The following is a 14896-nucleotide window of genomic DNA, read 5'->3' on the forward strand; positions in this document are numbered from 1 at the left end:
CGAGGCGACAGACTTGAACTGTGGAAGTTGGGATACGTGCACACAGCGGAAAATATACAGCTGAGCCTGCGCTACAACTACTAGCCACTACACGCTAAAGCGGCACCAACTAGCCACATAGCTAACTGTAACTGAGCTGTGAACTTGCTTTCAAATCACAAGCTCAGGCTCTGTGAGAATCCAGGGACTTGCTTAATGAATTATGTCTGCCACAAGCATTGACCCTCAGGTAGGAAGAACGATGTACCTCGCCTGTACGGAGCTTGAAAGCTAGCTAACGATTTACTGGGCTATGGCTATTCATCGGAAGTGCTAGCTAGCCACTAACGTTGGCCGGTGCATGTAGCTAGCAAGTTAGCCACATTCCGTTAAACGGTGAAATGTTTTTTTTTTATGGACATCGAAGACAAATGACACGAAGTTATACGTTAGCATACAGGCAGTCGTCATCTTTAACTGGGACTTTATGTTTGTACCACCAACGTAGCAGGAAAAACTCCCCACATATGACAGAATACGTGAACGCTAACATTGAGATAATTAAACAGAGGTTCAAGCTAACTTATTCAGTGAATCTTAACTTTTTATTGTAGATGATACAAGCACCAGTGTTGTCGCTAGGGTGACCCAAATGTGTTCAGACTAATATGGCAAACTAAGTTACAAGCTGCATTAACGCTATTGGCGATTTTAAAGCCATTTTAAGAGGGCTAGTTAACGTTAGCTAGCGAAGTTGTGCTTGAATTAACGCCAACGTCAGCTGGTTGATGAACTACCTCAAGTTATACACCAATTAGATGGCTTTCACTGTTGTGGCTAACTGTAACTATATACACCTTTCACTGTGGACTGACGCCATGTGCATGTTTTGTATTGCCTCTTCAGGAAGTAGTCTAAATGTTCAGCCTCTGAGCAGAGCATTGATAAGAGGCTGCACTCAGTCTATGTGCTATCTTAAGAAAATAATCATGTCTCCTTTTTTTCTTTTCATGATCCAACATGGCTACAGAGATCAAAGGGACAAGCATCTAAAGGTGAGTTGCATCACAGAGGAATGGATCTGGATAACTTGTTTGTTTAGTCTGGGCATACTTTTTAAGACTAAATCAGGATTACATACAGCCTCCCATGGACCTTTTTTTTTTCTTAATTTTTTTAAAATATTTTTTTTACAACAGACAGTTTGTATTGTCATAGCAGGAAAAGCACAGGTGAAACGGATAACAGTTTCTTTAAGTGTCCCACTAACCTGTGCAGAAAACCCGGGTCTCCCCTAAGTACAATACAGCTATTAATGTTATTGAATACACCTACAGTAAAACACCTGCTCTGACATCTTAAAATGTCAGCAGTGAAAAAGGGCTGTCAATCTTAGTAGGAGACAAACAATCAAGGCAAGGCAAATTTATTTATATAGCACATTTCATACCAAAGTGCTTTACAGATTAGTCAAGTCAAAGTTCATTGAAACCCAATCGCAAAGCATGCCCAAAAGGACCGTACTAATAGTAATATCAACTCAGTAGGGTTGCAGCGGTATGAGATTTCCACGGTATGAAAACCATCTGAGAAAATATTGCAGTGTTACAGTATCACAGTATTACAGAGTTATTATTATTATCAGTCAGAATGATCCTCAGAGGAATGAAAACACTTACTTTTGGTTGAACAAAAGTTTTATTACTATAACTGAAACTTGAAACTTTTTTTGTAATGGACGCATGTGTAAAAAGCCTCCCTTTTGAAAATAACTATATGAAAGGTGAGATTCTTCACCTGTCCAGTTACAGTCTTTTTCCAATATCGCACATAAGCAAATGTCAACAGTATGATAACTGTCGACTTTCATATCACAGTATACCTTAAATCCAGTATATCACTACAGCCCTACAATTCAATTTCAGTTTGATCTTTAAAGTCCAATATGACAAATCACAATCAGCATTGGAGGACTATAAACAGGGCTATGGGTCTACTAACTGAGTGGAGGCATACTAGGAAGGACATACTCTTAGACATGTTGGAGTACAACATCCACGGTGTCATTAAAAGGGCAGATGACCTCGGGGGAAAATACTTTATATCAGGGATGATAATGAGAAGTCATCGATCAATAATTGGTCACTAAGAATTTGATTAAACATGTGAAATTCAATCAAATAAAGATCTAATTCTGAGATATAAATGATGTGTAGTCTCCTGTTGCATTGTAGCCATAAGTAGAATGGTGGATTTTGAAGCATGTTTCAATGACTAACATTAGCATAAAAGGGGAGCAATATGATTATTTTATGACTGGGTGGCTATCATGGGGTCTGGAAAGAGTGTGGCAGCGGCATTTTGGCGATGCAAAGTATTTCTGGGTTATATTGAATGTGTGTTATATGTCTAGGCCTCTACATCTTTATGTATCTCATAGGCTATGCAGAGAATATGTCATATATTTCAAGTTTTGATTGAGAAAAAAAATCACATGGTTTGGTACCAGCAAAGTTTTATTCATTGTTATTATTTTTTTAATAATTGATCACTAATGTTACCAATGATCGATTTGGGAAAATGCATACAATTTGCAACCTTATTTTACATCTTTGTTTACTGATAGTATCAATGATGAGAAGATGTCAGTGATTCTTATGCTCAGTTTTCCCTGCACAGTGCGGATGCTGTCTATTGATGCGATCTCTAATGTTTTGGCAGTAAACATATTTAGTTCCTGAGGTTATGGCACACCCAATTATGTCTTTTGAGTATAACACGCTCAAGTCCTGTACCATCGAAAGTTGTGAGTCAAAGTTTGTAATTTTATGTTTGACAAAAAATGAAATTGCAGTCAGCTTGGAATCTAGTGTGAATTTCTCTTGAAGCATATTCCACCTTGCTATGGTCATTATTATTCTGAGGATGTTAAAATCATATTCCAGAAAATACACTGGTTCTGTCTCAATCCTCTAAGGCATGCAAAGATTTGTGCACATTAGACAGTCCACCTCCTGCTCCTACATTAGTCAAAGTGGTCACTGAGCTAGGACAGAGGAGTTTTTTCCAACCATGGAAGAGAGGAAGGAACTTGCTTTAATACGCACAAACCATTTGAAAAAAAGGACTTTTGTCATATTTTACCATAAACATGACAGTTAGCAGACCATTTTTAGAAGTTTAGAAGCTTTGATGAACATTTTTTCACAGTTTGGTCCCTTCAAGTTAACCACAGAATACTTTGTGAGGGGGCAAACTACAATGTTGTAAATCCACCTTAATTCCTATAGGTGTATTGTGCAAAAAATTAATACAAATCAGCATTCATACTTTTGGAGCTTCCAGTCTAACTCTTCCCTCAACACCGCCACTAACTCCGCTGTACATAATGATTTACTGGTAATTCACTGTTGTCGGTTTCTCACTAATATTGGCATTGGCGGTGGTGTTGTTATGGCCTCATAATCGTATTTTTTATGATATTCCAGTCACATTTGATTCACTGCAGTTGGGGAAGGAGGTGGAGTGACAGGCAGGTCTTGACTCATGCTTCACCTGCAGGCCTCGCTGGCAGCAGGCCACAGGCTGATTCACCTCCAGGATAGGACAGGCTCAGCTTGACATGGCTCAGTGATTTTATTTTATTTTATTTTTTTATTTTAAAAAAACAACAACATATGCTCATACAAGAGGGACGGACAGTTTAGAATTCTAGAGTATCAGTAAATCTATTTAGGGTTGTTGATGAATTTATAGTGCGCTGTGTGAGCTGACCAAATAAAATATGTGTGTTTTTTATTTTTCAGTATAAGAATTTTAATCTATGTCACATAATTTCAAACACAACACAACTTGATAGCTAAAACAACCAGTGCTTTCTGTGCATTCAAATCGCTGAAAATGTTTTTTAAATGTACACTAATATAATTCTGTTTTTGTTGCAGTGCAAAATGGTTCACTGCATCAGAAGGAGACTGTCCATGACAATGACTTTGAGCCATACCTCACTGGTCAATCAACTCAGGTAAAGTTTAATATCTCTATCTGAATAATACAAAAAATATTAATATAGCATAGACTGACTAAGACTAGATAATGAATATGAATATCATATTTTGTGGTATTGATATTTTATTATTTCTGTTATGATTTATCATGATATGGCATATATATGTGCAGTCACTTACAAAATCACTAGTTTAAGTTTACCCTGTTCAGTTTTGTTCTTGTTTCAGGCTATTATGTCTATTTCTGTGCAAGTTTATTGAGAATAATAAAAGCTGGAGTCAAATTCCTTGTATGTTTACACACTTGGCCAATGAAGCTGATTCTGATAAAATAAACTGATGATCTAAGCACTGGACTGTGTGCAACTGTTCAGCATTACAGAACTCCCTCTATGTTTAAATTAAACACTATCAATTAATTTTTTTTACAGCAGAAATTTGTAGGAACATAACATCTGTTCATTTCAGCAGGACTGCGTTCTGATGGCACTAAAGGTATACTATGTAGGATTATAGGTTACTGTTTGTAAACATGCTCATCAGCGAGCGTGAAAGTAAACCTATTAATACTAATAAAACATTTTATTTATTGGCGCCTTTTTAAAGCACTCAAGGACACGCTCCAAGACACAGTTAAAAACAAGCAGCAATATATCCATAGATCATTTGGTCAAACAGATCAGTAATATAAAGTAAAAAGTTAATAAAATAACTAGACAAAAAACATAGTTTAAAAAAGATATAAAATCATTATTATGAAGTTATTATCAGTGCAGATCTTGATGTGTGTCCCCCTATTAAATTAGGCTGAATATTCCAGCTTGAAAAGGTGTGTTTTCATATGGGATCCGAAGGTGGAAAGGTTGTCAATACTGCGAATATCCCTGCCAGTGAAAGCCAACCCCAAATTTACTCTCGTTTGGCGTTTCCCCTTGCTATATTTCTGTTTTTTTGACACTGCATCTCTTGGATGTGTGCTGCTTACAGTCTGGCACCTGTGAGGTTACACGCCCCTAAACATAAAAGAAAATACTGGCAGAGGGCAGAGTGTCTGCAGAGAAATACAACTCCACACACTGACAGTGGGTCATACACAATGACTGAGAGGGATTACGTCTGTATGAGTCTATATATTTGGTCTCATTCACTAACAGTGCAAACACATAAGTCTGTGCTTAAACCATGCACATGAACATTTTAGTAGAAATTCAGGATTTATTAATATTTTCTTATCTGAATTTTTTTGTATTCTGCGAACAAATTTAGAATTGCTTCAGACCCTTGCGCATGTACACATGATAAAGGCTGTCCAAGAAAATGTAAACACACACCTTTTAACTAAGTGCATAGTGTATTAAAAGTATATTTATTTTAAAAAAGCCTTTAGTAGACAATATTTATAACTGTAATTTACTAATGCATGCACTTATTTATGTACTTATTATTGTAATAATTAAGATATTCCACGATAAAAAAAAAACAGTCCTAACTTACATGAACCTATATAAGAATTGACTCCGCCTGTAATGATGGCTACTCTCAACTATTTTTAGTGCCTTCAAATTATTGTTGTTATTATTATTAGAACTGTAATTATATACAGGATATGGTGACGAACGGCTTATCAGCTGTTTCTGATTGCTATTACATTCACAGACACTCACTGACGTTTCGACGCTGTTGTGTCAGGACCTTAATATGTGTGTAGAAATAACTCAAACACAAACATGCTTCCTTGTATAGAGAAATAGGGGCGTGGCAGTATGCCCATTGCAGACACCAGTCACGAGCCTGCCACTTTAGAATGATTCTGATTCACCAACTCAGGCACGATGGTACGACCAAAATCAGCTGGTGCGCACGTGTAACAAACCCGATGGTAGTTTTGTGGATGCACTTCTTTGAGCGCAGAGTAAAAACGTTTCTACACACGTTAGTAAACGAGGCCCATTGTTCTTTAGGAAAAATTTGCATTGTATATCTTTTAACCTATTTTAAATTATTGCCCATCCCTAAAATTGATTCATCGAGTAAATCATGATTAGAAAACAATTTAAAATAGTTTTTGTGTATAGATAAGGCTAGGAGAGATTTATTTAATTTATAGATGTGATTTAAATCAAACTGTAAGTGGCTTGCTAATGTTGTGGCTCTGCTGACCTTCATTCATCTAGAACAACAGCTACCAGTCCATCACCGACCCCTACCTGTCCAGCTACTACGCCCCCTCCATTGGATTTCCGTATCCCCTCAGTGAGGCTCCCTGGTCTACTGGTGGTGACCCCCCTATTCCATACCTCACCCCTTATGGACCCTTGAGTAACGGAGACCATCACTTCATGCCGGACACAGTGTTTGGCCAGCCGGGGGGCCTGGGAAGCAGCATCTACCCCCACAGGTTTAACTTTTTCCCTGAAAACCCTGCCTTCTCTGCTTGGGGCACAAGTGGCTCCCAGGGCCAGCAGACTCAAAGTTCAGCCTACGGTGGCAGCTACAGCTATCCTCCCAGCTCCCTGGGGGGCACCCTGGTGCCTGATGGTCAGACGGGCTTTCACAGTGACACCCTCAACAAAGCCCCCGGTATGAACAGCCTGGAGCAGGGAATGGTTGGCTTGAAGATCGGAGGGGACGTTACTGGCCAGGGCTCAGGAGTCAAGGCTGTGGGATCTGTGATTGGTGGACCTGCGGTGGCGGCCACAGGGAATGGAGCGACACCTATTGGAATGCCACCACCCAAACCCACCTCCTGGGCAGCCATCGCCAGCAAGCCGGCCAAGCCGCAGCAGCTGAAAGCCAAGGTGAAGCCAGGGATGCCCAATCCGGGGGGAGCGCTTCCCCCGCCACCCATCAAACACAACATGAACATCGGGACCTGGGACAAAGGCCCGGTGACTAAAGTAGCCACAGCTCCACTGCAGCAACAGCAGCCTCTCGGCCTGCCTCATGCCATGCCACCTCAAGCCCCCATGCAGCAAGGACCCATGCAGCCCCCACCTCCCCAGTCTTTGGTGCAGCCCCAGATGCAGCAGATGGCCTTACAGCCCCAGCCCCACCATCACCAGCACCATCAGCCACCACCGCAGCCCTACCAAAACCACACCCAGCCCCCACAACCCCAGACCCGCTGGGTTGCCCCACGCAACCGTAACCAAGGCTACGGGCAGGGCGGTCCAGGCCATGATGGTAGTGGTGTGATGGGTATGGTTGGTGGTGGGAACAGTGGCCCCCAAACATCTGCCAGCCAGGGACCTGGTGGAGAGTCCCACCCAGTGCTGGACAAGCTGCGTGCCTCCCATAGCTACAACCCCAAGGACTTTGAATGGAACCTGAAGAACGGACGTGTTTTCATCATTAAGAGCTACTCTGAGGACGATATCCATCGCTCCATCAAGTACTCCATCTGGTGCAGCACGGAGCATGGCAACAAGCGGCTGGACTCAGCCTTCCGGGCCATGAATAATAAAGGGCCCGTGTACCTTCTGTTCAGTGTCAACGGCAGCGGTCATTTCTGCGGCGTGGCAGAGATGCGTTCACCAGTGGACTATGGCACCAGCGCTGGTGTTTGGGCACAGGACAAGTGGAAGGGCAAGTTTGACGTGGACTGGTTGTTTGTTAAGGACGTGCCTAACAGCCAGCTGCGCCACATCCGCCTGGAGAACAACGACAACAAGCCAGTGACCAACTCCCGTGACACCCAAGAGGTTCCTCTGGAGAAGGCCAAGCAGGTGCTCAAGATCATCGCCACCTACAAACACACCACCTCCATCTTTGATGACTTCTCTCATTACGAGAAGAGGCAGGAGGAAGAGGAGGAGGTGCGCAAGGTGGGCACAGTCATGTCACTGTGTTACCTTAAATATACCAAACATATTATTTGATGATAAGCATATGAGTCTGTAGAGTGCCTCAGAAATGAGTCCTAAAACCATGAAATCTGTTAGTCGGTGGGTTTTTTGAATGGCTTTTTGGGTAGAAGCCTGAAGTATGGTCTTTTGTTAACACAAGTGTGAGAAAAGTTTTGTTCTACAACATAAAATATGTGAGTAAATACTTCACTCACAAACTGAAAAGCTTGTATGTGTCTCATAAAAGGCAGTTGCTAACAAGCGAAGCTAAATGAGACTATGGTCACTAAGCCAAAGTGCACAGCACACGGCTTTACAGTCTCATAGCCGTAGTGAAGCGACGGTAGTTAAGGTAGTCATAGCTTAGCATTAGCTTTTTCCTTCTGGTGACTGCATTCAGGCTTAAGACATCCTGAAAGTGGTGTTCATTTACAAAGATTATCTTGCTGAACAAAACGCGTAAGAATTATTAATGTTTGTTTACCACAGAGCCTGATTTTGTGCAAAGATCCAAAATCCACTGAAAAAATCCCATAGGCTTTTTGACAAGGGATGCAGGGCGACTAACTTTCCGGGTTGGCCTGCAGAAAAACGTCATCACTGGGGCACTCTATTTTTGCTCATTATTTTCTTGATGCTTCTTTCTTTTATTTGTGTCTGAGAGTGTAATTCTTGTTTTTCCACTTTGTTTTCTCTATTTGCTCCTTTTGACAGACTTTTGAACCTTCTCCGATACAGAACCGCTCTCGGTTGGATCAGGTAAAGACCTGTCATATTTTCCCGCAAGCTGTAAGGGACTTTTTCTGACAGTTAGTGTCCTGTTCACACAGCGAGGATGAATTTTTTAGATAATCTAATATTTGATCACTGCTTTGAATAGATATGTGTAGACCTCGTCAAACTGCCTTGCAAATTACTGCTGCTGTTATGTAATATTTGAATGTCTAATGTTATTTTTTTTGCTCTTTTTCCAAACAGGAGCGCCAAAACAGGAATAAACAATAGAAGACATTTATCCTTGGCTTGATCAACAGTTACACTAGGACTTTTGATTTAAGAGACAGAAGATTATGAAAATGCAACCAAGCCCTTCATTTTTTTTTTCTATTTAATCCTGGTGAATCTCTGCCATTGTCGAGACTTGTGCTTTTTTTTGCCCCATGTACCACCCACTTCTTGTGCAGGGATAACAAGCTGATTTAATGTTTTACCTAGCCACCACCACACTCTTTAGTTCAGTTTTTTTTAAATATTTTTTTTCTTCCCGTTCCATCTCGTACTCTTCTCTCACCAGACTGGTTTTCTCTCCTCTGCCCCAACTCCCGCCTCTTTCCAATTGAATCAGGGTTTGACTGCACCATGGAGAAAAAAAATCTGCCACTTTATATTTCAGTACAATCAGGAACGGATGTGTCCTGCCCCTTTTTGTCCATTTGGGGGCAACATTGCCATGCTTCAGAGGTTTAACTGTGCCAACAGGGTTGGAGGATCCCAAAGGCAATGTCGGACTTGGAGCTGTGCGATAATAAAACTTCAATGGTTTATCTATTTTTCATTCAGATCAACAAAATCTCTATTTTTTGGCTTACTACTGACAATTTTCATTTCAGAAACCTGTTTTCTGGAGCCTTAATGTTTTTTTTTCTAATTATTGGTGACTTCTCAAAAGAACTGCTCAAACAGTGACACTGCTGGAGAAATCAGGGATAGTGTGAAGTCACACGGGACTCGAGACATTTCCGAGGAGGAATTGCAAAGGCCTCTGGGAAAAAGAAATAATGGATGTGTCCTCCACAACCAGAACTCTCACCATTTAAGTCAAAAAATTGTACTATTGACATCCCTCACACCCCTCTGCTTTGCTTTCTTTTTTTATGTTTGTCTTGAAGGGGTCTTTTGTATGTTTCATCAGGAGATTCTGCTTGTGTACGCAACCCAGTCTGAGAGAATTGTCGCATCCACCATTTTAAATTGTTTTATAATCAGAATTATGTAATGATGTAACTGCTACATTGAATGAATTGTTGCTTTTGCGTTTTTTGTTCCACAAAAAAAGGGGAGGGGGGGTCACATTTTTGTCCATTCACCATCATTCTGTCTTAATCCTCTTTTTTTTCCCTCAAATTTGGTTTTGCTAAGTCTATCATGTTGGTCGTAATGCTAAGCTTTAACGTAGGAGCCTATATATTCATGGAGAAAGCCTAAAATGTATAACCTAAAAATTAATGTAACTGATTTACTATCGAGTAAGAAAAAAATAAGAATGATATGTGGTTTCTGTGTGTTTTTTGGTTGTTGTTGCAAAAATAGTTTGTTCTAAACTGAAACCATTGGTTATGATACAGTAAAATACTTTCAGGTATGTTCATGGAAAAAAAGATTGGATATTAAAAAAAAGTCACTAATAGATGTGTGTGCCCATGCATGGCAAGCTGCAATGTAAGAAGTCTGTTGGAAAATGTTAATATTGTCCATCCTGCAGCTTGTCTGTGAGGTGAGAGTGGTGATGTTTAGTTAACGCCCCCCCGGTCTCCTGTCAGTCGTTTCAGAGCATTCAAAGCCAGAATGCAGTTTATTTCTTAGCGTTTTGAGATCAGCAGGTTCTCTCTCTCCTCTTGATTATTTTGAAACTGTCAGTTCAGTATTTTGTGATTGATTGTGAGGTTACCATGATGCAGAGAGGAATGCTGCTAACAGACACGGCTGTCTCTTTCCTATTGAGGGATCTTTTTTTTTTTATTTGATGTGTTTCTGTAAAATCTGATGTTGCTTTTTGGTAACCTAATCAAATTTTCAGATCCTGATTTAAATTTTCTGTTTGAAATATTTGAGCTGAAGCCGATAATTGTGGTCTGAGCTCGTTCACATGATGTTCAGATTATGTCAGACGGTGTATCTGATGTATCTTGATTCTGTCAGAGCTTAACCCTGTTGTTGTGTTGAGATGGCAGAAGTTCTGCACTTTGCTGAGGTCGCTCGAGTGTGAGTATGAACCGTATGCTCTACATCCATATTTTCACCTGTGAAGCTGCATTGTATTTTTTACCTGGCCAGTGTATCCCTTCCTTGTAATCTAGAGAACTGACCTCTAACAAGATCCTCTCTTCTCCACCTCCTCTCCTTTTTACCTGCACTAATCAATAGCTAGGTTGATCCAAGCAATACGGTGAACGCCCTTCACATGTTTGCCTTCACCAACACCGCTCTCCCCAACCAGCGTAGAGTCAGGGGCAGGTGAGAAGCTTAAAGGATGCCAACCGAAGACTGAGTCGCAGCCGCAGCCGTCTTTGCCTCAGGAAGCATGAACTGGTTGTGATTACGGTACAGGGCTCACGTGCACGTTAATGATATCTGTTTGTTGCAATAGAGGGATGTCAGGTTAGCCATGAAAGTATATGTATCAACACTACAAAAAGGATTAATGACATGAAATATTAAATAAACATTGATTATCTTATAGACCACAGTTGTAGTGGGCATAACTTGTTGAAAAAAATTATCTTGGTTTTTCTTTATAGAAGAAATCAAGCCTTAATAAACTGTCCATTCAGAAATTGCTTTGTCTTGATCTCATGACTTCTCTGTTAGTGAGTAAACAGCCACCTATAGTGACCTTATTCACAGAGAGGGAGCTCTGTAGGGCAGCCCCAGTGCTTAAATGTCACTGAAAGGTTTTCTCTGCTGGAATTGATTCTTTCTGTTGTCTTTTTTTCTTTCATCGTGTTGCTACAGTTAACAATATTGTATCTGTAAATACTGTTATCAAAGCAGACCTCTGTTTCCACAGGCTGGAGCGGTCTACGACAGAATATGATCGCGTGCACGCTGCTGCCTGGGATAAGAGTTTATGGTATATAAAATGTATCAAATGGATAGAAAATGGCATGCGCGTCATAAGTACGTGCAAAGTAATTGATATTTTAGTGGATAATTTAAAGACCGAAGCTTTAGGTGTAAATCCATGTACACATCTGCAGGAACTAAATTTTGATAATCCAGTTTTTTAGCCTGAAATGCCCTGTGCACAATCTGTTTTAGGGACTGAAAATGTACAGTAGTTTTCAGCACAGCTTTACAACATATATGTTTCGCACTTGTAAAAAGGTTTTCTCTTCTTGACAGGAGCTCTCCGTGGTGCTGATTTTCTGATTTGGAGGAACTACTGCGTGATGGTCCAGCAACATAATGACGTAAAGAACACCATATCTAGAGGAAGCACACTGTAAGTGATCATAAATGAAATGGTGATGGGGATTTTCTTTACGTTAAGGATGCACTGCTGTAGAAGGTAATAACATTTTACGCCGCATAATTTGGTTTACATGCTTCCAAAATAGTTAGTTCCCTTCTCTAGAGAGAGTTCGTCATATCTGCTTTAAATTGTCGTTGCAAGATTCTAAAAAGTTTTGAATTTTCCCTTTGTAAAGATAATTCACATCTGACTTAAATCTCCAAAATGCTGCGTACATGGGGCAAAGTTGGCATGACTGCCGTGTACAATAACATGAAATAATTACAAGCAGAGAACTCAGTGCAGCTCAGGCTTTATTTATTATCACATCATTACAAAGCATTTATCCAACCAAGACAAAAACTAGGCAAACAATATCACATTCGGGCTCTCTGCTCTATAGACTGGTAGCAGCAATCTGTAGTGTGCAGCATAGATTTATTACAAAGGCCCTACAGCAATATTCAGATTTGCTTCCATTCTTCATTAAACACAGACATATATTTATATAATTGTCGCTTGCAATTAAATGTAAAAATATACTGATCACGTAATATGAAATTTGCAAATTGAGCATATGGTGTTCAGTATGTGACAAAGAAAGAATTCAAATTCTCCTTTTGTGGTTAATTTGATCCCACTTGGTTCATTCATTGTTTTTTTACTAAATGAATACTTAAATATACGCAAAAGATCTTCAGCTTGAAATTAAAACCATATTCCTCTGAGCTGATTTTAGAATACAAATTCTGCAATTATATTCAGTGGAGGTGGTATCTGAAACAATATTCTGCTTCAGCGACTACTGTAAAACTAAAATGAAAGGATGCGCAACTATCTATTTATTCATTTTAAGTTTATTTCATTTAATCTCGTTTAATTTTAGTGTCCTGCAGCCTTTACTGGGCTACAGCTTCAACCATGCGTTGTCAGAAAGACGCCTGTAGGTGGCATTCAATCACTTAAATTTCTATATGTTGACTCCATCCAACTAAACACTGCAGCCATCCCCAGTTTGAGTCCCTTCAAGGCTCGTGAGCCTCTGCTGCAGGCCTGAGGTTTGAGCCTCACACTGAAGGTGTGGTGGACTGCAGCTGCTGGCCTATTTTTGCCTATAGAATGATTTATTAAAACTACTGATAGCCTTGGTGCTGGCCTCTGTGATATTTTGTAAAAATAATATCTCAATCTGTCACAATAGGACTGTAATGGACTATTAAAGGCGGCCGCACGAGCGCTTTAAGATGAAAATGTATTTAGCATTAATGCACAACAGCGGCGGATATTTCCGTTATCAGACACACCATTTGTCTGTTTAATTTGTAGGCAGGTTGTGCAGCCGGTGCATCAGAGGCAACAGCCAATATATCTGAGTCATAAAAGCTTAGTCTATATTTTAAATATAAATATTGATTATTTGTATATTTTATATTAAGGTTAACTCTCCTATTTTTTTTTAAATGTATTGACCTCACGCCTGACAATTAACAGATTTTTACTCCCAAGAGATGCAAACTGCGTACTTAGAAATGAATCAGCCCTTTAGCTAGGTCCCAAATTTACCAAAAATATAAGATGCAGTAAAGAAAAGCACAATGCAAATGCAACAGAAAGATGTTTTTAGTAAAACACAGAGGTAGGCCGTTGACCCCACTTGGCGAAAGTCCAGTTGTTTTCGTAAACCTGCGTCGTATGCTGCGCGAGGCGTTTTCACATTTTTTTTTGATAAGTCAGTTGAAACGGAAGACATTAAACGCCAATATTAATGAATAAAAACGTTTTAAGGTAACTGACGGAAACCTCATCTCATGCTGTAACAGCCTATCAAAGTACGCATTGCGTCCACCCAGTCAAAGCGACAAACACACACACACACACACACACACACACACACACTGAGCGAGGCATACATGCTTGCGCGTGCGCACACTCACGCGCAGTTGAGTGACAGTACAGCAGTCAGCTTTATCCTGCTGCTCTGGTTGGCGGCCAGGGCCTGTTTCTGTACCATTAAGGGTCAGAGTGGTAAACTAAAGCCTGCGGCCTGATAAAGCAAAGAAGAGATTTAAAAAAAAAAAGTGAAGCATGATGTTGTGTAGATTCCTCTCTTGGCATTCACCGCGTGCCTTAATTGTATGGACATTAAATCAAGGTCCGCTGTGAACACGCAGAGTGACAACCCTTCAAGAAGTCGCCTTCTCACCCAGTTGATGGGTGCAGAGTGAAGCCCAGCCAGCAGCCTCCGACCCTGCCTGACTCCCATCCGCTCAAACCTCCAACATCTGCCGCCAAGGAGGATGCAAGACTGTATGACTGCGATTTAAGTACAGCTCCCGTTTCCGTACGCGCGCGCTCGGCCGTGCACACACGCACACACTCACATACACAAATCTAAAAAGCCGATTTAGCAAGACAATCGCGCGCACATACACACGCATGTAGACACTCAAATCTAAAGCCGATTTATAGCCTACACCAGCAATAATGCGCGCGGCCACATTCGTCTCCTGCGCCTCTTTGGATTCAACGCAAATTAATATTGATATCACTGCGCCACAGCTCGGCATTAAACCCAATCAGCATACAGCCCACAGCAAAGCCTTTTTACATTTACAAACACTCTTATTCTGTGGTTGTGCGTCTTTACGCATCTCTTGGCAGGTTACCTCGCACAGAATGACAGCTGAAGCTACACAGGTTCTCGCTTTGTCTTTCCTCAAAACCACTCAGTTTACATTAGCCTGACCCAAAACACAAAGACAACAGTGGAAAAGAGAGGAAAGCAACGATGGCAGCACGTCACAAGGCTATTTCTTTGAAGTCATACATCCCAC

At 40.6% G+C, this 14896-nt stretch overlaps 1 protein-coding gene across 2 annotated transcripts; it reads left to right on the plus strand.

Moving 5' to 3' along the window:
• On the plus strand, positions 1–11385 carry LOC121946857 (YTH domain-containing family protein 1-like). Of its 2 annotated transcripts, none has more exons than XM_042491656.1 (6): positions 1–229; positions 1010–1034; positions 3924–4003; positions 6161–7810; positions 8546–8590; positions 8810–11385. In XM_042491656.1, the coding sequence occupies exons 1-6, from the start codon at positions 203–205 to the stop codon at positions 8834–8836; spliced, it is 1854 nt and encodes a 617-aa protein (XP_042347590.1). In that variant the 5' UTR covers positions 1–202; the 3' UTR covers positions 8837–11385. The 2 variants fall into 2 exon arrangements, with proteins under 2 accessions (XP_042347590.1, XP_042347591.1); XM_042491657.1 differs by having other exon boundaries at positions 6161–7801.
• The last annotated feature ends 3511 nt before the right edge of the window (positions 11386–14896 follow it).

This window comes from Plectropomus leopardus, chromosome 8 (assembly GCF_008729295.1).
Source record: "Plectropomus leopardus isolate mb chromosome 8, YSFRI_Pleo_2.0, whole genome shotgun sequence".
Taxonomy (NCBI): domain Eukaryota; kingdom Metazoa; phylum Chordata; class Actinopteri; order Perciformes; family Serranidae; genus Plectropomus; species Plectropomus leopardus.